Genomic DNA, 27,932 nt, shown 5'->3' with positions numbered 1-27,932 from the left:
AGTTCATTGATTTATGAAGTCCATTTTGGACTGTAATTTTTGGGACATTATTTTTGTCTATTGTTCATCTATCCTGCCTGTTTACGTCTTCTACAAATTGCTCTCATTCTTATTCTCTGTAGATATAAATAAAATACTGCAAAACCTTTAAATACTTCAAGATGATTATGGTTAGCTGTGAGTTGTGTTTCCTCTCCTCCTCTACTTCCCCAGTTTTTTTTGAACCTATACCTTCTTGCATTCTTCAACCATTCTTTAACAGGGCTTACAGTCTTTTTTACTTGTCTTGATTCCCTTCCTATAGCTATGTCACTGTGATTCCCAGAACAAAATTCAATTTTTTTGGTTGAAGTTTTAGGAACTTGAGAATATTTTTTGAATTTGGATAACTTATTATTATTATTTTTTTTAATGCAATCTAATGTTCCCTTAGTACAGAAGTTTTTGAGTTGGGACTCATGAACTTGTTTTTTAATCGCATTTTGATAACTTTCAGCATAATTGATTTCCTTTGTAATCTTATGTATATGATTTTATGCATTTAAAAGTATTACTCCAGGTTTCAAATGGTTACACAAGTCTGCCAAGGAGCTGTGCGATACAGAAAAGGTTATGAACCCCTACTTCAATGCTTTTTTTTTTTTAAACCACTTCTGTTACATAAATTGTTATTAAACTTCATAATCTTTAAAAAAGAAAACATGAAATGCTGTCAAGCTGTCTTCTTGCTTTCTACTTAACTAATTTTATAGCCAAAATGTAAAATTGCATATTTATTCCTGTTAAATTTGTCTTGTGGTTGGCCCATTGAACCATCTTATCAAAACAGTAAACTCTGGAGAAGTGGCAAAATGAGCTTTAAAATCATTTTGAGTTGCAAGGGGGTAAACTTATCCTTATGTAGGTATCATAGAATATCAGTAGGATTTGACTCAGTGTTTGGAATATGACAAGAGATGGACAATTACAGCTAATATTTCCTTCTAAATGTAAGTTCCTTGAAAGTAGGAACAATTTGACTTTGTCTGTGTATATCTAGCACTTAGCACAATTACTAGTTTAAAAAATATATATTGCATAAAAGGAATATAGTAGCCTGGTATATCAAAATTCCCCATATATTCATGAAGAAATAGATTAGAAAATATTAGAAATAGAGGAATAATAAAGAAGCAGACTTTATTATATTGATAATATACTACAGTTCACTTAAACCTAATGATAAAGTGGATCATGGCTGTACCTCACAAAACTGCAAAAAGGCATGATACAGTAGTGATGAGGAATTCAAATTACCCTGACATGACTGTGAAGTTTTCTACTGGCTAAAAAGCAGAATAGCTGTTATTTTTGACCTGCCTCAGTGATAATTTCATATCACAAAAAACCAGAAAACTAATGAAGAATATTTGTGCATCTGATTCTGATTATTAATGAGGAACTGAAAATAGTGATGAAGCTGTTGAGGGGGAGTTCCTATCTGCAGTCTGGGTATCTGGGAAGGAAAGAAATGAATGGAAGAAATGATGAATCACAGAATTTTAGATTTGGAATTATAATAATAGGTAGCCTTTCTATAGCCCTTTAAGATTGGAAAAATGCTTTATCTTATTTCATTTGATCCTTATAAGAAGTTACTGATGAGGAAATTGAAGCAAACAGATTAAGTGATGACACCCAGTAAGTGTCTTCAGCTGTTTGGGACACATGTCTTCCATACTTCAGATTTTACTGAGCCTTTTGGCTACATAATGTAGTGCTTTAAAGTTTGCAAAGCACTTTACTTGTGTAAGAAGGGACTTCACTGAGCGTCTAGTGCAACCCATGTAGAAAAAGAATTCCTATTCTGATATATATGTCTTGATTTTGATTTCTACTTAGGTTTCTCTTGAGAGCCTCTGAGAGTAGCTTCTTTTTTGGAAGTAATCTGCTAATTATGGATCAAAGCCTTGCTAGTATTATGAAAATAAAAGGTTAGAAAACTATACCACTACCACCCCTCCAAGAAGTCTGCTATAAATTAGCCACACCAGTTTAACCACATGAACTAACAGTAGTAAGATGAGAACAGAGAATAGAGGCAATGGAGAAAATACAGTGTTATATAGAAGGGACTTTCTGTTTGTTTTTCTCTGTCACTGCCAAGTAAATACAGGTTGCTTTCCCTTTGGGAAGAGATCAAAGATTGTGGGAGCATCTTTATACTTTCCAAGTTTTAAAGAAGAAAAAAGACTTCTTTTAAGAGGGAAAATATTCTTTAAAATGAGACCTGAAAGAAATAGGTGAGGAAGTCATAATTGTTTCAGGAGGTTGAAGGGGGAAGGAGAATCCCTGAACATTTGGAACTACATATTAAAAACAAGGATATTCATTGAAAATGTTGCTATAATTTTATTTTTGTAAACAGAAAAACAAATTCTTCCATAAAACACTTAGCATTTAAGAAATTAGAACTAAATGAATTCCTGGGCAACAAACAAGGAATTTATTTGATCTGTGTTCTTTTTCTTATACTCAAGTTTTATTATTTTTGAATTTTCTTCTATTATATGTGTCCCAGTATATATAAATTTTTTTAATTCTGCAGATAATTTTTATCAATTTATATAATTTTCATATTTTCTTATGTTCATTTTTATCTTTTTGTGAATATGTGATATTTTGATATTTTGGAATTCTGTCCTTTTTTGCTTCTGAAATACTAATGGATATTTGTGTACATCTTTGAATGTTTATTCAGATTGATTCACAGTTTAAGAAGGATTTTGAGCCAGAGGTGTGACCAGAGGTAAGGGGTGATAAGCCCTTGAGCCTGTCTCATTGAGGACAGATTGAAGGAACTGGGGATGTTTAGTCTGGAAAAGAGAAAATTTAGGGAGTAGTTGGTCTTGATGACTGAGTTCAAAGTATTTGAAAAGTTGTCATAGAAGAAGGATTCAGTTTGTTCTCTTTTGTTCTAGAAGATAGAGAACCAAGGGAGGTAGAGGAAGTTAGAAAGAGGTTAGATTTAGACTTGATATTAGGAAATATTTTCTAACAATTAGAGGTGTTAAAAATGAACTAGTCTACCTTGGGAGATGTTAAGATTCTCCTCTTTGGTAGTCTCCAATTAAAGTCTAGACAACTATACTTGGGTATGTTACAGTGTTTGGTATTCCACTTGAGTGTGAAATCCCATCTTCTTAAAAGTGTTGGTCATGACCTTCTATAGGGTCTCATAAGTGAATATGGGAGTTGAAAAATGATTGCTTAATATCAGTATTTGATTTATATATTTATTTTATATGCCTGGGGTCACATAAGTATTTCTCAGGCAAAAAAAAGGATGGGGAATGGAAGAAGTTTAAGAAGCTCTGATCTGTGCTATCCTAATATAGTTTTAGATCCGGTACTCCTAGGCCCCTTTCTTTTCCCTTTTTGTGTTTCCAGATGATTTGGATAATACATTACAAAAATAAAAATATACTCTTAATTTTAAATTAAATTTTAAATTTAGTGAAGAACCATAAATATGATACTGTCATCTAGAAAGTGTTTGAGATACACACACACACACACACACACAGATACCCTTTATGGACAATAATTAGAATTGACTTTCTTTAAATCATTCTTTAATGATCTGAAAGAGTTTTAATTTGAAGTAATTTGAAGTGTTTAAGAGTAGATTCTAGGACAGTCCTTCAAGTAACAATTTGTATGTATTTATAAATAATGTTCAGATCTCTTTATTTTTTGTGTATGACTAATGATTTGAATTTTTAAAAATCATATGTTTATTACCTAAATTTTATTTCAAGGTAGATAAGATTTGTGGGAGCTCTTCTTCTTCTTCTTCTTCTTCTTCTTCTTCTTCTTCTTCTTCTTCTTCTTCTTCTTCTTTCTTCTTTCTTCTTTCTTCTTTCTTCTTTCTTCTTTCTTTCTTCTTCTTCTTCTCACCAGTTTCAGTCTCAAACATATTCAAAAATTCCTTATTAAAGCCATTCTTTTAACAATATATCTAAAGATTGACATTGTTTCCTGTGGGTTTTTTCCTTTACAAGAGAAGTAATATTTTGTGATATTGAATTACCATTTAGTCAATTGCAGATGGAATTTTTCTCCCACACTTTGAGAGAATTCAACCCTAAGAACAATGTTTAACTTCTCTTTATTGCTCATTACCTAATGCCAAAGGTTGGAATGTTGCTCAGGAATTTCACTTAAAATATTTCAAGTCAGTCAAGAAGAATATATGGGGAGTTTTTAACAGCATTAATGTTTTCAAATTTTGCACTTCATTCTTCAGTGAAGTGGAGTGCTTCAAATAATCTAAATGTGCTTGTATTCATAGCAGCATAACATTTACATTGGCTTTTTTTGCATGTTTAAGACACTTTAGAGTCAAGGCTGTTGGGGATCATATTGTAATGCATTATGACTTAAAAAGAAACAAACCTCCATTTTAAAATATTTAATTCTGTTTTCTGAATTCAAAGCAATATAAAGATTTCATGTTTGATTTATTCAGTCTTTTCAGATTTTTGATGATTTCTTCTCATCTGCCCAGCAGCAGAACAACCTCAGGTTTTCTATCATATAAAAATCTTTGCTCTTCTGTCTGTATTTGTTAGGAGTATTCTTTCCCTTCACTTCTTACTTATTCTTCGTGGTTTTATATTGTACTTGTTTAAATAACATGCCTTCATCACCTTTCACCCTGATTTCCAAAATAGTTTCCTAATAAATTTCTCTATCTCAAGTCTCTTCCCTCTTTAATTCTCCCCTCACAGATTTGTCAGCTTGATAATTCTGCAGCACAGGTCTGACTATCACTGGGCTTCTCAACAGACTCTAGTGATTTCCTATTGCCTAGAAGAACAAATAGACTTTTCTTTTTCTTCCCCTTCCTTTTCTCCTATCTTTTCCCCTGTCCCTTCCCCTTCTTCTGCCCCTTCTCCTGTCCCTACTCCTGCTCTTTCCCTACCCCTTCCCCTGCCCCTGCTCTTGTCCCTGCTCTTGCCTTTCCCTTTCCTTTTCCTTTCCCTTTTTCCTTATGCTTTACCCTTTCCTTTCTCTTTCCCTTTCCCCGTTTTTCCCCCTTTCCCTTTGGTAGTCTAAGGCCCTTCACTAACCTTTTCCAAGTTTATTATATGTGACTCCTCTCCATGTTTTCTTCTCTTTAACCAAACTGTCACTTCTAAGACATAACATGCCAGCCTCATTTTCTCTATCTATGCACATCTCTTGTTCCCATTACCTACAATTTATATTCCATTTTGTCTTCTGCTTCTAATAATACTGAATTTCCTTTAAAGTTCTCTTTTAATGCCATCTCCTTCACTAGAAATTTCCCGATCCCCCTCAGTTGCTAATGTCTCCTTCCAAATATCCTTCATTTATTTTGTATATACTGAAATATATATACATTATCTCTTCTAATAGAATGACATTTTGTTGGAGAAAAGGAGTTTCATTTGTGTCTTTTTATCGTCAGTCCGCAATACAGTGACTGGTCTATAGGAGGTATTTAATAAATAATTCTTGATTGATTGAACAGAGAGATTATAATTCTTGTTTATTTTATTATTTTTATTTTCATAGATTGATTTGTTTGAAGTGGGGAGATGTAAAATAATCCACAAGAAAGCTTATAGAAGTTGAGAAGTAAAAATAGGCAAGCAGGGCAATCCTGTTAGGACTTTTAAATTTTAATATATGCTTAAATAAACTATAACAGAATTTCTTGGTGGCATGTAGATTACAATTCAGCAACAAAAATCCAACTAATATTTGTTGGTTATATCTATTATCTTATCTAGTTTAGGTAAATAGGAGCAAATTAAAAACAAAACAATATTCCCTATTTTCAGAGAACAATAAGACCGGTTGATTGGCTGAAGTAATATTTGATAAAATTGGATATATAGGGTTAGGGCAAGATTGTAAAGGGCTTTAAATTCCAGACAGAAGAGTTTGCTTTACTTTTAATGGTAAAAGAGGGAGCAAATAGATGTTATTGAGTGGGATAGTGATGTGTTAAAATCTGTACTTTAAAAATACTTTGTCAGCTGAAGCAAGAATGGATTATAGTGAGAAGAAACTAGAAGATGAGAGGCCAATTAGGACTTCATACTTACATACCTTTTAAAATATTTATAGCATCATTTTTCGTGATAACTAAAAACTAGAAACAAAGTAGATGCCCATCAATTGAGGAATGGCTAAATAAATTGTGATCTATGAATCTAGAATGTTGTTGTGTTGTAAGAAATGACATGTGTGATCAAAACATGGAAAGCTCTCTCTATATTGATGCAGACTGTAGTAAACAGAACTAAGAAAACAATATATACAGTAACTACAACAATGTAGTTGGTGAGAATAATGATACACACACACACACACACACAAATATATCCTCTAATTAGGTCAAAGACAGAAAGAACCATATAAATCAGATTATTTCTAGTTAGCACTCCTCCTTTAGTTATATTTGAAAATGTTTGTCTTTTTTCTGAATTGTATGTTTATAACCTCTATCAGGAGATAAGTTGTGTATTTCACCTTCAGTTTTTGAACTTGTGGTTTATGATTGGGTTTATAAGCATTTTTAATTCTTTCAGAGTTATTTTTCTTTATAATGTTATCATTATGTAGATTGTTCAATGTTTAGTGACTTCAGTTTGCATCATTTTACAGAAGTCTTTAAGATCTGCTCAAAATTGTCTTATTTCATAATTTCTTGTAGCATGGTGATATCCTTACCTTTTTGTCACAATAATCTGTTTAGCCATTCCCTAAAAGAAGGATTCCCCAAACTTTCATTTTCTAGCTTTTATCTCCTCATTAAAACAGCTACTTTCATTTTTTGCATATCAGTCCTTTTCCTCTTTGATTTCTTTGGAGTGTAAGCCTAGTAATGGTGTAGCTGGGTCATAGAGAATGTATAATCTGGTAACTTTTTGAGCAAAATTCCCAAAACTGTTCTCCAGAATGGTTAGGCCAATTCATAGCAATACCCACCACAGTGCCCTAGTTGATCTGTTCTTCCACGACCCCTCTACCATTTATCATTTTCCTCTTTTGTCATTTTTAGCATACTAAGTCAGGTAAGATTCAATAAACCTGTTTGTTACTTTAATTTTCATTTCCCTAATTATTCATGATTTTGATAACTTTTTCTTATGATTGTTGATAGTGTGGATTTGTTTTTTTTGAAAACTGTATTCCTATTCTTTGACTAGTGAAGATTAGCTCATAGGTTTAGAAATTAAATTTATTAGTTCCTTATATATCTTGGAAATAAGACCTTTATCAGAGAAACTTGTTACAAAGATGTTTCCTCCAGTTAACTGTTTCCCTTCTAATTTTTAGCACATTTATTTGTCCAAAATCTTTTAGGGAAGTCAAAATTTCAACTAGTACTTCTGATACTGGATCTAGTGCTCCTGAAGCAGTGTTGTAGTGGAAAGAATATTGAGAATACTATGTATATTACTCACTTCCCAGGATTATTATGAGGATACTATTTCTAAAGTTTTAAGGTATTACAAATATGAATATAAATTGATGCTGACTACCTCTTTCTGGTTGTTTAATTTTATAGACTAGAAATAAATAATTCAGGTCTATTCAGGATACACTTCTTGAAGTATACCATAAGAATTCCCCTTTATTTTGACAGGCTTTTGGAAATGCAAAGACAGCACATAATAACAACTCAAGTCGCTTTGGCAAATTTATTCAAGTAAATTACCAGGAGACGGGAACTGTTCGAGGGTAAGTAGCATTTCATCAGTATTATGAGTTTTAGAAATTATTTGCTTTTTATTGTTACATTCTTCTCTTTTCAAAAAGTAACAAATTAAATCTATATTTGCTTTTTAATATAGTCACTTCATTGTATTTACATTTAAATACTACTGACTCCTTGTCCTTTATCTTTGCCAGTGTGTACATTTGCTGCTCAATGAAGGCAAGAGTCTCTCCTGACTTGGTCTTTCTTGTTCCTCTCCTTAGTCATTCCATTTCTGTGGCTCCCTATTGTCCCCAGGATCAGAAGTTTTACCTTTGCACCATTTTCTCTCTTTGATATTACTATCACTCTAGTGCAGGCTCTCCTCACCTCAACATCTATAATATTACAGTAGCTGCTAATGAGTCTGCCTGTCTCAAGTCTCTCCCCTCTTTAATCCATCCATCATTTAGCAACCAAACTAATTTTCTTAAACTTTAGATCTGACCATATTTCCTCTCTACTCCACAAACTCAAGTGATTCTCTGTTGCCTCCATGAGCAAATATAAATTCTTCTATTTGATCCAACATCCTTCATGACCTAGCTACCATTACCCTCCTTTCCAATCTTCTTCCACCATAATCTTTGCCACATACTCTTCAACATGTTCTTTTTCCTCATTATTTCAGAAACAAGACATTCTGTCTTTCACTTCTAAGCATTTTCTCTGGTTGTTCTCTGACACAGAGCATCTTTTTACTTGTAGGTATTTTCTCTGTTCTCCGTTACAGAGTATCTGCCCATTTAAGTCTAGGATACAAATACTTCTTTCAAGGGATAACCTGCCATTTCATTATAAAATTTTTCATCTCCAATAATATTATCCTTCAGAATACTTTCCTCCAATTGATTTTATTTTGCCAATTTTATTAATCATGAGATCTGCCCTCAAGAAAACTATAAATTACCATGTAAAATTGAAATGCTCTAATTGATATAGTGACCAACCATGATTTTAGCAGACCAGTGGTGAAGCACACCTCTTGCCTTTCTGCAGAGAAATGTGGATTATAGATATAGAATGAAATATACTTTTTCAGACATGGCCAGTATATATTGTTTTGATTAATATACTTATTATTTTTAAATGAAGATCTTTATGGAAGGGAGTGATAGCGGCATTAAAAAGTGACAGTAAGAAAACAACTTTTCTTTATTTAAAAAAAAAATAATGCATTCTACCTTGATATGTGGTATATTCCGATTACCTCTTCCATATCTTTGATATATGTTCCCTGATATTTCAGTATTTCTTGTTTATTAGTTCCATTTCCAAAGTTGTCTTCTTCTATTATCATTTAGTAAAAAATTTTTCCTTTGAGGTTCACATTCACGCTATCTAAATTTTAATCACACAATTATGATCACACCATCTATTGATTCACTATGGTATTCTTCCATTCTCATTTATTTCATTATCTGACATAGATTCTTTATCTTCTCTCCAACTTCTGCCTTCATTTTATATAAATTGCTCCCTCAACTGCTCCTAAGTTCTCTGTTCCCAAGTCTACTAAATATGTATGATCTGTTCTCTAGATCCCCAGATTCACCCCAGCTTCATCACACAAAAGATCATATCCTTTATTTTAACATGACACACAAAGCAATTGCATTTTCATAACTCCAATATTCTTTGATTTGATTTTTATCATTTTTCATGATTTATTAGCCCCTAACTGCTTATCATTCTTAACTTGTCCTTCATTCACTCCTTTAGTCATTTTCATTCTATCATCTTTGAACTGTCTACAATGGTCCTTCCTTTATAAAATCAATTTAGTGCTATCTGCTTTTTTCAAATCTTGTTCCCTTGCCATTCCTGTCTTGCTAAACTCCATTCTGAATTACTCTGACTAACCTACTTCTTTTCCTTTTCATGTGGTTTGGAACAGAGATGGAAGAAATTGAAATTGTGCTTTTTAAGTACAAAACTAATATCTGTCATCTATTTCAAGTGATTTCTCACTGCAGTAGCATAATTTAATTAATTCCTTTTTTTATCAATTCCCTTTCCCACTCTCCACAGCAAAAGTTTATTTTAAATATTCTTATTTCTTCTTCGGCCTGTCATGCCACTTTTCCCTTCCTCATATCTATTGAAGATTGTGTTTCGTTATTTCATTGATGGAAAATGAAGTTATTCATCCAGAATTCTCTTTTCTCCTTTCCTCCTCATCTCACATCACTCATATTTTATCTTCTCCCTCAGAGTGGGTTTCTTCCTTTAAGATGCAGCTTGAAGTCCAATCTTCTGCGTGAAATTTTTCTTGATCTTCTAAAACATTAGCACCCTTTCTTTTAGAGTACTTTGTATTTTATTCAGCTCATATGTGCTATATTTTTTGTGTACCTATTGTCTCCCTCTAGAACAGGGATTCTTAAACTACAACCTACTGAGGATGTTTAAGCGGCCTAATGGGTTATGGCAAATGGGCTGAGAGGCGGAGACAGAGTGTGAGGTTTTGTTTTTACTATAGTTCAGCCCTCCAGCAGTCTGAAGGACAGTGAACTGGTCCCCTATTTAAAAAGTTTGAGGACCACTGCTCTAGAATGTAAGCTGCTTATAAGTGTGGATTGTTGAATTCTTTGTACTTAAATCCTCAGTAATTAGGATAGCTGCTTAATTAATATTTGTTGGTTGATTGATTGATAAAAGACTAGATATATTATCTAATGAATTGAATATTTACCAAATATGGAAATTAGGGGTGCTTTATAAAGAGGTCACTTGTATTTCAATTGAATTAGTTTTTATTGATAAGATACTGTTAGAACTTATCATTTTGGATTATTCTTAAGATTTTGAAAATATGTGAAGGCTCTGAACTTAGGGCAATCAGAACTTAATAACTGATAGAATAAAATATGTTAATAATACTTAATGAAAATTGCATAGATATCTATGTATCCTTTTGCATACTTATGTTTTTCTGTTAAACAAATGCTCTCTAATATATATTAAATACTTTTCTTTCTTTTTTCCCCCTGAGGCAATTGGGGTTAAGTGACTTGCCCAGGGTCACACTGCCAGGAAGTATTAAGTGAGTTCATATTTGAACTCAGGTCTTCCTGACTTCAGGGACTGGTGGTGTATCCACTACACCAACTAGCTGCCCTTTAAATGCTTTTCTTATAAATAATTTTATCACCATTTTTTTCCCCTTGCAGAGCTTATGTTGAAAAATACCTGTTAGAGAAATCTAGACTAGTCTATCAAGAACACAATGAACGGTAAGTTCTGCCTATCTATCTCCACACACACACTCTCACACAAAAACATACAAATATGTATGTATGTGTACGTATTTTTATATATGTTCACAGACTATATGAATCAGACCCTTAATTTTCTTTTTTTCTGAGACTGGGGTTAAGTGACTTGCTCAGGGTCACACAGTCAGGAAGTGTTAAGTGTCTGAGACCAGATTTGAACTCGGGTCCTCTGAATTCAGGGCTGGTGCTCTATCCACTGTGCCACCTAGCTGTCCCCAGACTCTTAATTTTCTAGTTTCATTCATACTTGCTTAGATATTACTACTACTACCACCACCACCACCACCACCACCACCACCAATAATAAAGTGACACATTTGTTGCATATGCTCTTTCATATTAAACCATAACATCACCTACTAATGACTATGTCCCAGGTGCAAATGGAATGCTGATTTTCAATGATGTAGGACTGTTGTGCCCACAGGCAGCAGAAATATGTATAGACCAGTGGGGGAAATAATACAGAGACTCAGGAAGCATACAGGCCAGTGCTAGATATAGTCTAGTCCAGATGGAAATAGAAAGATAGATTTAGATAGATTAACACAGAAGTGTGGGAATGTAGTTTTCTGAGAAAAAGATATCTTTTAAAGGAATTAGTTCCCATTGAGGATGTTTGTCCTAAACTTATTTTTATTTCTTAGTGTTTGGTGGCTTTTAGAGGAAATATATGAGCTAATAACTTAGTACTGATAAAAATCTGTTAAAAGGGATATTGTAATAATGTCGATGAAATCAAAATACTCAGATATATAGTCAATAAAACTTAGAATATATGTGACAATTTTGAAAAAAGATATTTATTTACATATACATTAAATAGCCAGTTGCTAAAGTAGCAAGGAGATATCCCAAAATGAATGTTACCAGGACCATTTGAATTCACCTGTTAATTTGCCATGTTCAGCCTTCATGCTATTATAAACTGCTTCCAAATAGAAAAAGAGTTTTCCATTACTCTATCTCTGAAGCACATATAGTTCTGATTGACAGATACAGCAGGGATAAAACAGATAAAGGAAAATACAAATTAGATCTTAATGAATACAAAGGTATATAAAAACATTGTGATTTTGTTTTCATGGGTTCCTCTCAATGTAGGAAGTCCCTCTATCTATATGTAATACAACCTGTCTCTTACTGGAAAAATCCTTTGCTTGAAATAGAGATCATGTGACTTAACATATATGTATATTTTACAAATTTACCAATATTTAAGTATTTTTGCATCATTTCTCATTAATAATATAGATAGCATGGTAGAATATATAGAGAGAGTGCTGTAAGTAGAGTCAGAAGACCTGGATTAAAGATATGCTTATGTTCCCCCCCCAACACATAATATACTCCTGGAGTAACATATTTAAAATAAGAAAATCATATACATACATATGTGTGTGTGCACGTGTGTGCTAATTTATATCATTAATGAGAAATGATGCAAAAATACTAAAATATTGGTAAATAAATGACAATTATATGTTAACAAAATTATTCATTTTGGTCAAATAGGATTTATGTCAGAAATGCAAAGTTAAAATTCAGAATTAGAAGACAATTAGTATAATTATATCAGTAATAAACTTCATAGAAACTAAAAGGTAATGATAAACTGCAGAAGCTTTTGAAAATGTGAACTAGCATAATTTATTAAGACGTAATCGACCTTTCCCCCTAAGAATATGAATATTGTGTACTTGCCACCATCATTATTTGATACTGTTTTAGAAATGTTTATTTTATCTCTTGGTAAGATGAAGAAATTAGAGTAATAAGCTGAAAGAAAAAAAACATTTTTGTTTGCTAGTGCTATAAGGGTATCTTTTTAAACTGAAGAAAACAAAAAACTGCTGTAGCAATAGAGTAATAAAAACACAAGCTGTACTATATATCAGTGAAAATTTTCAGAATAAATTTATATGAAAGTGACATAATTATGATAAAAATAATAAGAAATCTTTGGGTAATATTGATATCAAGATTTTTCAAGAGGGCCATCAAGAGTATTATGAAAACAATTTTAACAGAAGTATAAAGAATGAATTAAATAATTGGAGAGGCCCAATGTACATGATTTTATCTAGCTAATTAAATAAAAATTAAATAATTTAAATGAAATTTAAATAATTAAATAAAAATAAAACCCCAAACTAATCTCTAGTTCTATCAATAATTAGATAGATAACAAGGGCTGTGCCACAGAATTAGCAATATTGGTGAATAAGAGAACAAAAATTTCAAGGAGGAATTATAGGATAGCAGTTTTTTAAGTATTCTAAGAGTTGTCAGACTTTAACATATTTAATATATTTTAATATAAATGGGTAATAAGCCATTCAGGACTGAATAAAATGAAAAAAAATAATGTAATATATTGTTATCTGTACAGTGAACAGATAATTTAACTTCTTCACCCTCAACCTATTTATTTATAAAATGAGAAGGCTATATTAGTAGTTTTATGCCCTTTAAACTTTAGATCTACAAATCCTATAATTCTTCCAGTTTTTTTTTTTTAATTAAAAAATTTATGAATTCAGTGCTAACTTAACTGGGGAGAAAATAGGCACGGCATTCTACAACTGACAGAACTTTCAAATGAGATAAGCAACTTTTGGAAAAGCAATTTCATATTTATTAAAAAAAAAAAAAAAGAAAGGAAGAAAAGAAAACCACAAAATTATTTAGAGTCTTTGAATTGAATGATATTTTTTCCCCTGGACTTTTTTCTGAAATTCTTTTTCGCGTGGGAAAAGAGGCCTATACATTTTTTAAAAAATGATACAGAAAAAGTGGAAAAATGCATGTACATCAGAATTGAAGTATAGCAGTAAAAAAAGACATGTTAATAGAATGTAATTTTATTGTGTTATAACAAATGACAAAAATGAAGAATGTAGAGTAATTCATAAAGTAAGAGAGTTTAGAAAAGATAAGCAGAACTAGGACACACATTTTTAGTATTTTTAGTGGATCTTTGATTTGGTTCTTGTAGTTTGTTCTTCCTGTGAAGGTTCCAACTATCCATTTCTGTCCCTATGTCACTCATGCTTCAATTGAGAGGAGTCTGTGTTCTCCTTGGTGCCTGAATACCGAGGGAGATTTCTGGAAGAAAAGAGCTTTTAAATCTTCTTGTGTGCAACTTGTCCCTACTCTTCTTTGTCCATTCTTGGGAATCAAATGGGTTAGGAGATTTTGATTTGTCACATTGTTGGTTACCATTGCATGGACTTTTTCTTTGCTATACATCATTCTTTCTACATGACTGATCTATATTCTTTTTGTGAAAAGTTGGTTGCTGTTAATTTCCTCTCAAGGTTTGTTCATTGTGTCCTTGTCCTATAAATTATACTTTTTAAAAAACCTTAATGATACCTTTTGTTTTCATACTAGTTCTGTCTCCTTAACATCTCCACATTCTCCTTCCCACTTATTTCCTCTAGCACAGAAAGATATTTAAGCAAAATCATTATTCTTAGCTATGGTTTGTGACTGCATACACCTCATTTTTACATTGATTCCTTTCATCTCTTCGGAAAAGGAGCGTTTCTCCTAAGATTGGGATTGGACGCTATTATTAGTGTTAGACTTTTAGTTTTGTTTTCATTTATATACTATATTCACTGTATATTTAATTCCCCTTGTTATTTTTACTTCAGTCTGCATCAGTTCATGTGTTTTTGTTACTACAAAGTTTCTTCCTTTGACATGAATGCACAGCAGAATTGTTAGTTTAAAAGTGACTTTTCTCAAACAATTTCAAATTGTTTTACTAAATTAGTTGAATCTCAATCCAATATCAGAAAAATGAAGCAAGCCATAAATGAACAAAAAAATCCCTGTTTCATACAGTTTTACCAGTAAATTTTATCTAACATTTAAAGAGCATGTGATTTCTTTGCTACTAAACTCTTCTCAATAATAAAGAAATTCTTTTTACATCATTTAATGTCTAAATATGTTTTTCTCTACTGACAAATTTTTATTATTTATTCATTTTTATGACAGGAACTACCATGTATTCTATTACTTACTGGCAGGAGCAAGCGAAGAGGAGAGGGCAGCATTCCACCTTAAGCAGCCTGAGGAGTATCATTATCTCAACCAGGTGGGACTTGGAGAGAAGGAAGGCATTTTGGAATGTTGGGAATTGTTATAAATGCACTTAGTTTTTACTAGTGTTTATCTTTTGATGTAGGCACCAGTTATTGAATGGAATAGTTCAAATCCTAATTTTATAAAATTTGTAGGGTCTAATCTGATTTCTACATATTTTTAATCTCTTAGGTTTAATGTCTGAGATAAGGGGATTCATATTTTGTTTTTGCATAATTTTCATGTAGAAAAGGATTCTTATGTTAAGGTTTTGTTATTTGTTTGAGTGTTGTTACTAATAATGTTACTAATCTTCTTTTGCCAAGTTTTCATGTAAAGTGTGATTTATATATTTACCGGTCTTTAGTATCTAATTCCTTGCATGATTTCATGCTCAAGTATTTTTTTCTTTAAATATATTATATATATATATATAAATGATCTACTTATATGTATGCTTATATATACTTATAGATGTGTAGATATACTCCTTGTAGTATGATTAGCTTAACAAAATAACAGATCTACTCCTAAATCAAAATGAAACCCATCAATTATAAGGCATTTAGAAATTTTAGATCTTTCTCTGAAATTATTTTTACCAGAGCAGATTTAAACTATTTTACCCTGAGCAGAATGATTACAAAGACTAGGTAGAATACTTAAATACCCTTAATAAATGTTAATAAAATTAGGCATCGCATCCTTCATACTTTATGATCATTATATATAAATTTTGTCTTATTTAAGATTTAAATATCCTAATAGAAAAAATGAAAGTTTTCATGCTTAATAAGTTCCCTGAGTATTACAGGGATTTGTAAGGAAAAGTTTACTATTTAAATTAAAAGAATAATTACTTCTATGGCAATGCAAGTACCATGTCAACTTGATATTATGGACATTAATTTTAAAATATTAATTTTAGCATGGTCTCTCATAATGCTGAAGATGATTACATTCTTTGTAGTACTTTGAACTTTTTTGTTCATTAAAATTAAGTGGTATTTTTTTGGGAAGGTCATAATTCCATTTCTGGGACAGTCATTCTCTGGATTCCTGAAATAATCCATTTGAATGGTTTAGCAATTTAATCCTTTACTTACTATTTATTATTTTTAGAGACAAACACCACTAAAACTAAGTTAATCTTAGGATTTGTAATTTTTTAAAAAGCTATCTTCCTGTTATCTATTATTTGGACGGACTGTAACTCAAGTATGTTTTTATAAAAATCAGAGTATAAGAGCAAATATTGATAATCCTAATGAATGATTTTCCAGAATATTTCTTAAATATCTCATTTCAGTCTTACTGTACAAAATCTTCTTTTATGTTGCTCGTAGCTGTGCTACATGCTTACTTAATTTAAAAGATGGTCAGGAAAATTTGTTGTACTTCTTTATCTTTTCCTAACTGGATTTGCCTTACTTTCAGATGACAAAGAAACCCCTCAGACAGAGCTGGGATGATTATTACTATGACTCTGAGCCGGTCAGTACAAGTACACAGGTATCTGTGTTGCTGGTGAAGGGTATTTACCTTGCTCATTTGATTATCATCTCATAACTTACAACTTTGGGAATTAAATGCATAAAATTAGAACTTGAGCAATTGATAATAGTTTAGATTACTTGATGTATGTCCTTACATGGTTGAAATTATACCACTAATAACCTATCTGGCTTTTCTTAATTCTTAAAGCTAGAGTTCAGTCTAGATTCAATTGCATTTGAAGACCAAGATCATGAATTTTTTTGAGTTAAAAGATGATCTCAAAGTTGTTATATTTTATGATGGTAGAATCTTTAAATTTTAATTTACCGAATGTTTCTACAAACTAGATTGATTTTAATTTTTGAATCATTCAATCTAATGGAAATTAAATTTAAGTTAAATCATAACAAAATTGAAGTAATTTATATAATTGCTGCTAGTTTTTTTTCCCTTTAAAATGAAGCCAAATGGGTATTACTCTACTGCTGCACTTCAATCCTGTGCTTAATTTTTAACCTGGTTTTTCATCAGAATTTTGTGTGTGCGTATGTGTGTCTGTGCGCACATGTATATGTAAAGATCTATGAATTATTTTTAATAGAACTTAATTCCTATTTGGGTAGTGATTAAATTTGATCTGTTAAAATATAAGATTCCTTTAGTTTTTTTTTTTTTTTTTTTAAATAAACTCAGATCACGTTTTGGTCCTGTTTATTTTTTAGTTCTGAGAGAAAATAATTTAATATTTCTTTCAAAAAAATTTTAGTGAAATTTCAGAACATAGCCCTGAGAAAATTAAAATGAACTGAAAGTAATCATAATTTTTTGGGCTCTGAGCACAAAATCAAGCAATTCTTTAGACTTAGCTTATTTGTTGTATTAGTTGAGGGCAAATAGCTACAACAGAAAATTTATGAAGAAAGGATAAATAATATTATTCTTTTTTTCTGACCTGTATGGAAACAATTCAGATGTCAAAAGCTTAAAATAAGATCTTTTCAGTTACTATGCTTCTAGTTATTCATCTATGTGCTCTGTCCCTTCATTTTTCTTTGCTCTAGATTGCATTGTTTTAATCCTGGTTGTTTGTGGTTATTTTTCTATTTATTAAAAATCTAGTTTATTTCAAAGACTTAAAAAAATGATTCCAGTATTGCCATATTTCATGAAGAAAAATTTATGGAATGATTTTATTATTGTTATCTTAAATGTTTTTACACTGATTTCTGAAAGGATTAAAAGATTCAGTGTATTAGTCAAATTGTAATAGGGCTTATTTAAAGCTATTTACCAACTTCTCCAATACATTCTGACAAATCTTAACAGAAATATTAACATTTTGTGTTATGTTCCACTTAGAGTAAGTGCATAGTGCTAAAAATTATTCAAAGTGAGAGAGCAAATTTTTCCTTTTAAGTGAGAAAATCATAACTACTCATTGCTTATGTGCTGTGTTTTATTTTGCACTTGATCTGCTTTTTCATTGGTATTGAGAACCTTCATGTGAGAGAAAGCCAACTGAGAAAACTCCCTCTACCAATGTAGGCTTCACCTTCTTCATAGTTTATACTCTTTAGCATGTTCCCTTTGGGAATGAGTGGTTAAATAACTTACCCTAAGTTCCACATAGAAGGTGTGTCAGATACTGAATTTAAACCTAACACCTTCTCTTGGGGGAAATTCCATAGGCTCCTTAGGCACATATTAAGTGCCCTTAATATTGCTTAGCTAACCTTTTTCTCCCCATTAATTCAAACTAACTGAGGATGGATTGAATTGATAAAAATGCAAATTACAAAAAAATTTAAAAATAATTATGTTTTATGAAGATTGGATAAAAAACTATATTGACAAAGTACTGCCAAGTAGTTTCTTTAGGAAATTGAAGGGGGTTTCCCTAGACCTTTTCAGAGGATCCTTAAGGTCAAAATTATTTTCATAATATTTTATTTTCTTCCTAAGATGTTATTTTCTTGTTAAAAATTCTTCTCTTTCCAATTTGCAAATCTCTATGAACTGGATTTTCTTAATAGGCTTAAACCAAAACAATATCACAACAGATTAAATGCAGAAGCAGATAGTCTATAATCCTCCTAGACTACAAAGAAAGTCAAAGACAAATTGCTTCCTCAAGGAGCTGATATTCCAAATGGGGCAAAATAGAAACAACTATTTATATATACAATATACATATGTATGTGAAGGGAGGCAGGATGATACCCACACATACTCGCATCATATGGGGGAGAAAGAGGGAAAGAAAGAGATGAGAGAGGGAGACATGAGAGGATAGAAGGAGTGGATAGAGAGATTTGGAGGGATAAATATTGGAAGATTTTGCCTATGTAATAAGTGTTTTTTTGGTCAGTATAACAAAACATTAAGTAGTTATGTTGGTTATTGTGGTAATTTTATGTTATTATAAAGTGCTATGAAATCACAGCTGTTGTTTATGAATCTGTCAGCATTCAGCATTAGATGCAGTGATTTCAAAAGTTAAAATAATTAAATTTTTATATTACAAAGTTCTAAGTAGAACTTTAGCAAGGCTTGTCAATTTCTGCTTTTTTCTTTATTAGTTATGTTTCTTTAATTATCACTAATATTTTGAATGTTGCCTTCTTACAAATGAAAGTTCTTTATAATTTCCAAATATGGCTTTTAAAGAACTAGAATTTAACCTACTAATATAGTTTGTCTAAAATTAAATAGAAATTTAAAATTCACTTAGAAGAATCGGGATTCCTTTGTTTCTAGGTAGACATCTATGTGTTGAATTCCAAAGTCATAAGAAAGGTAATTGGATTAAATAAATGAACATTTCCTCCATTTACCAAGTTGTAATTTTTAATCAGTAAATAGAACTTAGAAAGATTAGTGTTTCCCAAGATTTTTTGGACAAATGAATGGCATAAAGACTATTTGAAAATGATTATCATTTCTGTGCCAATCATATGTTAATACACATTGTACTTGCTGTATGCACATTTTTAACTTGCTGTACACATTATACTTGTTGTATGCATATTTTAAAACATTGATTTACTGTCACTTGTCAGTCTTCTTGGAAATGAACGTTTTCTTTGTTTATAAAAATTAAGATTAAAGTGTTTTTGTTTAGTAAAATGTTACTATTTCTTTTTGCTATTTTTAAGATAAAAGATTCACAGAATTAATGATTTAGAACTTAGAAGAAATTTTAAGGTTATCTATTTTATAGGTTAGGAAACTGATAATCATTGAACTTAAGTGATAAATGTTAGGTAATTTTGGATGCTGCAGAACTATATATTTTGTGACACTTCATTTTTAAGTTTTTTCCTTGAAAAATAGACTCTTAGAGTTAGTAGGACCTTTAGAAGTCATCTAAGCTAACCATATGTGAAAATAAGAGAACATCACTGTATTTCTGTTGACCATAAGGTGATAATATCAGTTGTCTTTTGAGCATATAGAGTAGTAGTATAGCCATGATTGTTTTATCTTTTCTACTATAGTAAACATAGAAGATGAGAATAATGATCAAAAATAGATTTATTACTAATTGTGATGTGAAATCTGTTCTTTGAGATAATTTTGTTTTCAAAGCTATATATACTTATATATGTGTGTGTGTGTGTGTGTGTCGTGTGTGTGTATATACTATCTATTTTGTACCTTTCTGTCCTTTTAAATAGTTCTTGCATTTATTAGATTTGGTTGCTCCCATTTTGAAAATAATTCCATTCATTTTATTCCTTCATCCTACATTGCTTCATATTAATATTTCCATATTTGTTTATAGTCTTCGTAATTTGCCATATTTTAGGTCATAAGTATTCATTTACTTTGATTTTTCACTATTCATTCTTTTTGATTAAAAAGTCAAGCCAAAGCCAAAGAATCTTCATGTCTTTATCATTCTGTTTATTTCATTGGAAGCATGTAATTTTCATTTGATTTGAGAACATATTTACCTGTAAAATGAGTATTCTTCACGTAGGAGTTTTAAGATGAAAAAATTATGTTCTAAATTTCCCATCAAAGCAGCCAAGTAACTTTTTTTCATTTCTGTTTTTTACTTGAACAGATAATTTTCAATTTAAAAAATAATTATTGAGGGAAGCATGAAGGTTCCCTAAGAATTATGAGGAAAACAAAACACTTGAATTCCCATAAATAATTTTCTGTTGTGTATTTATAGTCTCTCTTATATAGTACAGTTCTTTTTCCCCAGAGATTTCATACATTTTAAACATGCCACTCATTCTTGCATTCAAATCTCTAAGTATTTAATTGAACATCTACATGTCTTATTATGGCAAAATAAAATTTTAAAGTCATTCTTAGTTTTCCAAAGCAGAATAATTTCCAACAATGAGGCTATTCCAAGATAAAAATCAATGAATTATTTTATTATAAAGAAGCAACTTTGATCAACTTGGAATAAAGTTCTCTTTTATTACCTAGGAAAGTTAAATGGAAATATTATGCTAACATAATAGTCGTTTTTGTGGAATTCTAGACTTCTTTAGCCATATTTGAATGTATATCATTTGAAAATTACTATTGTTTGCACAAATAACTCTTCTCCCCCCCCCCCCCCAGGCTGGGGTTAAGTGACTTGTCCAGGGTCACACAGCTAGGAAGTGTTAAGTGTCGGAGGCCAGATTTGAACTCTGGTCCTCCTGAATTTAGGACTGGTGCTCTATACACTGCGCCACTGTTGCCCCCATATAACTTTATCTTATTGTTAATCATTCTTTATTTGGTTGCCCACTTATATTAGGAGCCCAGAAATAGTGGATTAACTAAACGGTGCACTATGTCTTTGATTTTGGTACCTAAATAGAAATAATACCTTTATAATGAAGGAACTTATTTATAGTTGTTCTAAATGCCAAAATACTTTAGAAAAGAGCTATTGATATTATCAACATCACTTATCTGATTTATAATAAGTAAAATATTGAAAATAGTAAATTTTTGGTGTTCAGATTATGATTTGGCCACATAAGCAACAATTATGTTTAGTTTTGAATCAAATAGATAACCTTGATTTCTTATATTTTAAACCAGCAGGATTGTTCTTCTGTTGATGGAGAAGATTTGAAGCATGATTTTGAACGACTACAGCTGGCAATGGAAATGGTGGGATTTCTTCCAAAGACTCGAAGACAGTGAGTTCATTTGATAACTTCTTAAACATTTTTTTTTTAAATATACTTTCTCTCTTTAGAAGCAATAGTAAGAATTACCTTTGAAAAATATGTCATTTTGGGAACAGCTAGGTGGTACAGTGGATAAAACACAAGCCCTGGAATTAGGGGGAACCTGAGTTCAAATGTGGCCCCAGACACTGGATACTTAACAGCTGTGTGACCGTAGGCAAGTTGCTTTGTTTTGATTTGTTTCTTCTCAGTGGTACTTGGCATCCTGACATTAGGAAAGAAATCCTGAGTGCAGAAATATGTCAGGTATTGAAGATTATTAACAGGTCTGAAGTGGTAGAAATGTAGAGCCTGAGGGATTCTAAAGTATTGACTAATGAGTAGTATTTATGTTCAAGGAACCTTATTATCTTGTTTCTTACACTATTGTTCTACTTGACTGAAGCTAAAATAGATGTTTGGTTTTGAATTTGGGGGGCTTTTTTGAATGGGAATGGGATTTTGTTTCTTTCAGTCCCTGAAGAAGTCTTACCTAATGTCTTTTCTTTCTGCTCCCCAGCTGAATTATAATAAAATGTTGAGGCTGGGTTTTCTTGGACTACTGAGAAATTGGCATTGGTTTTTATGAAAGTCTTTATAAATGGGGATACTAGAAAGAGAATCTTAATTTGAAAGTTAGGAAACCTGGATTCTAGCCTTAGGATTTCTAAGATTGTGCAGTGCTACAACTACTTTGTGATTTCACTATTACCTTTGATAAGCTTATTACTCTGATTTTTTTCTTTTTTATTTCTTTTTTGTACTTTTCTCTTTCCCATAGTTTCTACTCTTCCCTTCTATCCCCAAAGCACACAACAATTAAAAGTCTTTTCAACCCATTACCTATTATAATTTAGAAGTGTTCACTTTCCTTTTCTTTCTTTTCTCTTCCTCCTCTTCCTGTTCTCCATAAGATATTCTTTATACAATAAGTAGCAGTGTCCCAAGAGGATATGCAGGAGTTCACATATAATTAGAAATTGATTGCCAAAGGATTCTGACATCAGAATTTCTGCCTTTTTTCTTTTACAATAGTAATTGAACAGAGTTTTCAAATATTAGATAAATAGGATGCCATGTTTTAAATTATTTTTTTTCATCATTCCAGAAATTTAATATCTATTTAATGGAAATATTTTCTCTATGCCTCCATAGGCTTTAAAACAAAAACATCCCAAATCCTTACTCTACATTATTCATATAAGACACTATGTATCTAAACATTGTATATTATAAGAGGTCACAGTGAAGATGTTTCATTTTATTTTTTATTTGAAATCAAGTTTTAAAATTTGTTCTAGGTTGTTTTATTTGCTCTATGGTTTAAGTGAAATGGACTTGGCAAAGGGAATGTGGAGCTTGTTTTTAGGAAAATAGTCCATGACCAAAACTTAGATTTGTATCATTTTTATTTTGCAGGATTTTCTCTCTTCTCTCAGCAATATTACATTTGGGTAATATCTGTTATAAAAAGAAGACATATCGAGATGATTCCATAGATATCTGTAATCCTGAAATATTGCCAATTGTTTCAGAATTACTAGAAGTGAGTATTGGAAAATTTTTCTTTTCAGAAATGTTTATTTCCATTATTTAATGTTTCAGAACTACTTTAAAAGATCGGATAGACATATCTTGCCCTGATCAATATTACACATTAAAAGAAAATGTTAGAACAAAAACTGTTACTGTAGTCTTAAATGCTTTTTTCTACTTTTAATATTTAGGAAAATAAAAAAAAAATTCTTGGGGAGCTAACTATGGCAAAATTCTGTGTTCACAAAGGGCCTACATGTGTGTTCTCTTTGTTTTGGCTTTCTTCTATCCTACGCAAGTCTTCCCTCCCCCTGCCCTACACTTTAGAGGGTAAATATAGAATTTTGAAGTCCTTTGAATTGCTGCTCTTCTCCTAGAAACACTTTAGCAGTAGCTACTGTGGTTGGCTAATGCTGCTAGGTGGTGCAGCAGAGAGAGTATGGGTTCTGGAGCCAGGAAGACCTGAGTTTAGATCCAGCCTCAGACACTTACAGATTTTGTGACTGGCAAGTCATTTAACCTCTATTTGCCTTAGTTCTTCATAAGAAAACTTGGGATACACTGGAGAAGGAAATGGCAACTACTCCAGCATCTTTGCCAGAAAACCCCTAAGGAGATCATTAAAGAGTCAGAAGGTCTGAATAGACTCATTTGGGCAGAGGAGGTGGAAATGGGTTTAAATTATGAAGCTGTTGAGGAGATATGAAAACTGTAGGGACCTCAGTGCAGTGCCTCTCCAGGAATTCCTAACCACATAGACACAGGAGATACACAAAGCACAGTTCTCCCTTAATACCAAATTCCTGTTTGTTTGGGATAGCAGAAATGAGGATGAAATTAAAACTGTTAAGATTATATTGTTTTAGCTGTATAATAAACTTTTTAAAATTTCTTATTCTGAATTTTTGACTCATCAACATCTTACATTTTAAATTTTGTTCCATACCATTAACTCCTAATTCACTCTTCCACAGTTTTATATTGCTGAAGTACTTGATAACTTTTAGCAAGATATATTTTGTAGTTCTAATTGGATATTAAATTTTATGCTTTACTTGTAGTTGAAGAACAGTTAGAGATCTAGGAAAATATCTGTGGCCTGTTTTTTCTTTTGATGCTTAGCAATCACTTTAAAAACAAAGGGGATATGGTTTTTCTTTTATCCAGTTTACTAATACAGAATGTTAAAAGATGAAATTTGGAAATATTTTCAGTTAAATCGAGAATTAAGTGATTGTGTTGGGATATGTATTGTTATTAAACATTTTTTTCAGCTAGGAATTGACATTTGAAGTGAAACAAGCCTTATTAGCTTCCTACTCTGGGCAAAATAATGATGGCATGTGCTTTGAATTATTCCATCTCTCCCTTTGTGCATACCCCGCTTTCCCCTTCAAAGTGCTAATGGCATAATAAAAATATAGAACAAATACATAGATATTTATGATTATGCTTTATAAGGACAAAGTAAAAGAAGTTAGAAATCCTTTTTATTTAGGGGAATCAGCCGTGGCTTGGGGAGGAGATAGTAGCAGAGTGTAAACTTACAAGAAGATTCAGTAGGCAATAGTCCTGGAGGAATTATGTTCTAGGTATTAAGAATATCCTTTACTTGGAAGAAGTGGGAAAAGGCATGACAAAATTGTGAACAACTAGGATCATTTAGCTAGAATGAATAGGAGGCCAGGAAGAAAGCTTGGAGTCAGATTTTTGAAGGTTTTGAAGCAGATGAGGTATGGATTAAATATAATTGAGATACTACTAGATTTGGAGTAAGATTGTATGATGTTTTTAATTTAAATTTTATTTTCAGATTTTTATTCTATGATTCCCTTTTCTCTCCTCCCGCTCCCTACTTGTACCTTGCTTCTGCTAATTGAGAAAATAAGAAAAACAAAACCCCTGTTACAAATCTCAAAGTGACAAAGTCCAACAAAACAAATTCCTGCATTGGACATGTTCAAAAGAAGACTCTCAGTCTGTACTCTTGACTCCATCACTTTTGGTGATGGTTAGATGTTTCATCTTGATCCTGTGAAATCATGCATAGTTATTTTGTTGAGCAGAGTTCCTAAGACTTTCAGGGTTATTTGACTTTACATATTGATATTATTATAAAAATCTTCTGTTTCTGTTCACTTCACTCTGAATCAGTTCATACAAGTCTGTCTTTGTGTCTTGGAAATTATCCCCTAATCATTTCTTATAGCATAATAGTATTCTATGACATTCATATATCATAACCTGTTTAACCATTCCCCAGTTGATGGACGTCCCCCCTTATTCCCGGTTTCCAATATTTTATCACCACAAAAAGAGCTACTATAAATATTTTTTTTGCATATTTAAGTCCTTTCTTCCTTTTTTAATCTCTTTAAAGTATAGCCTTACTAATGGTATCACTGGGTTCAAAGGGTATATACAATTTAATAGTTTGGACATAGTTCTAAATCACTTTGCAATGTACCTATTTTCTTACAGCCCCTCGCAACATATATCATTCCCTTCCCCCTTTTTTAGTGTGTGCCAAGTTGATGGATGTCAGGTGGGGTTGAACAGGAGTTGTTTATTATGCATTTCTTTCAAAAACGATATGAATTTAAATGCTGGCTCTGCTACTCTTAATTTGAAAAAGTAGGCAATTCACTGCACTCACTGGGCCTCTGTTTTTTCATCTTTGCAATTAAATCATCTGACTAGGTCTTTCTAAAATCTTTTCTAACTCTTTATCATCCTAAATTCAGAGTTAATATTAGTGCAAAATCAAAGTAATTGGGACGAGAAGTAGATTTTGACAAGTACAATTTAGGAGAGAATAGTATGGGATGTGAACAATTCCTCTGCTTGGAGACTGTGAGTTTTACTTGCCACCTGCTACTGACTGCCCTGTAGCTCTTTCATCTTTTCCCTTTATTCCTAACTAGCCATGTACCATCCCCAACTCTTCTGTTTCTGTTCTCTCATCTTCATCCTTCTCAGCCTTATTTTAACGCCACTCCCACACTAGGTAGCCCTTCTCTTGTGTCCTTTGAACTTCCTAGCCATAGTAAACTAGTATGATTCTGGACCTCTTTCTCTCATGGTCTTTCCATCTACTAGGTTTCACAGAGATGTGGCTCATTTTTACTCTACTATCCTCTGAAGCATTGACTGTACCTTCTCTCATACTCTGTGGCATACTGGACCCAAAGAGGAAGTTGGACTACTTCTTGCTTGTTACTGCCACTTTCAGATTTACTATTTTTAAACCACTCCTTTTCTCTCAGAAGTCCATACAATCAAAATGTTCTATTCAATTCAAATTATGGCAACTCTAGTATAACAATCTCTGTCCTTCTCCCTCCTTTCTTAAGGAGTTCAATATATGGTTAATCATATTTGTCTCCTCAGAATCTGTTATGAAAGTAAATGACTTAAATATTCATGTACATACATGTATATGTGTGAGAAACATATATTTAATATTCACATCTCCCTCACACTCTGTAGCCTAAGCTTTTGATTCACTAGCCTCTTTAAATCTCCATGGCCTACACCTATAGTACACACTCACACACCAAATATGATCATTACTCAAAGGGTCTCCCTACATTCCTGATTAGAAATTAGGATATTGCCTTATCCTGCTACCACATGCCCTCATATCCCTCTACTTAGACCTCTCCATACTTTCTCAGGTCCTTACCTTGCTCTGATGTCATTTTCATCCCTTTCTAATCTCAACCCAATGATTTTTTCATTTTTACCTCTTTGTTGTCCTCTGTTTTTGAAGACCTTCCCATTTATCAGAGCTCATCCATCACCAAATTTTACCTGAAAGTCACTGCCATCATTTGCTGCTTTTATTCTTACATACAGAATGGCAGAGAAAGTCTTACAACCCTGCAGACCAGGTACATTAACAGTTTACCTAATTTCATGTGGATCTTCACTGCAGCAAGGCAGTACTTCCATTTCTCTCCAATTGAGTCCCTGTTTCCCTCCTTAGAAAAGCTGTTTCAAATCTTGTCTTCCTGCCTACAGCCCACCACAATTCTTCACTCTTTCTCTCAGCTGAGGACTTTAATTTTAATTCAGAAAATTGAGTACCTTAAGTTCAAGTTCAAACTCCTTCATACCACATCCCACTCTGTCTTATTTGGTCCCTGACAAAGAGGTGGCCCTTGCTTGTCAAGGACAGTTCCCCTCTATATGTGCTTGAACCTATACCTTCCTATCTCCTCTAGCAGATTGCATCTTGAGTCATTTCCTCTTTCCCTTTAATTTTCATCTTTTCCCTGTCTTTAAAAAAGCAATAGCAAAAACAAAACACCTTTCATTGGATTCTCCTGTCCCTTTTTTCAACTACACTCCTTGGAAAAAGCTGTCTTTATTTGCTGTTTCTACTTTCTCTCCTCTGGACAGTTCTTCAACCGTTTTTTTAACTTCATCACTTAAATGAAACTGATTTCTCCCAAGTTACCAGTAATCTTTTAATTTCTCTATCTGCAGGTATTTCCTCATGGCTCGTTGTTCTAGTGCATTTGCCACTGTTGTCTATTCTCTCTCTCCTTGCTC

General features: G+C 32.1%; 1 protein-coding gene across 11 annotated transcripts in view; it reads left to right on the top strand.

The window, feature by feature from the left end:
• MYO9A (myosin IXA) overlaps positions 1 to 27,932 on the top strand; it is a 274,357-nt gene that overhangs the window by 91,009 nt on the left and 155,416 nt on the right. For 4 of the 11 annotated variants that reach the window (XM_074296172.1, XM_074296165.1, XM_074296164.1 and 1 more), the window contains exons 3-8: positions 7,667 to 7,761; positions 10,951 to 11,013; positions 15,067 to 15,166; positions 16,591 to 16,665; positions 21,709 to 21,809; positions 23,259 to 23,385. In XM_074296172.1, coding sequence (XP_074152273.1) covers positions 7,667 to 7,761; positions 10,951 to 11,013; positions 15,067 to 15,166; positions 16,591 to 16,665; positions 21,709 to 21,809; positions 23,259 to 23,385 — 561 coding nt within the window. The remainder of the gene's footprint in view (positions 1 to 7,666; positions 7,762 to 10,950; positions 11,014 to 15,066; positions 15,167 to 16,590; positions 16,666 to 21,708; positions 21,810 to 23,258; positions 23,386 to 27,932) is intronic. The other 7 variants (XM_074296173.1, XM_074296176.1, XM_074296168.1 and 4 more) reach the window with 4 other exon arrangements.

Source organism: Sminthopsis crassicaudata, chromosome 2 (genome assembly GCF_048593235.1).
Source record: "Sminthopsis crassicaudata isolate SCR6 chromosome 2, ASM4859323v1, whole genome shotgun sequence".
Lineage (NCBI taxonomy): Eukaryota > Metazoa > Chordata > Mammalia > Dasyuromorphia > Dasyuridae > Sminthopsis > Sminthopsis crassicaudata.
Note: the sequence above shows the minus strand (reverse complement) of the source record. Positions and strands in the feature narration are given on the sequence as shown.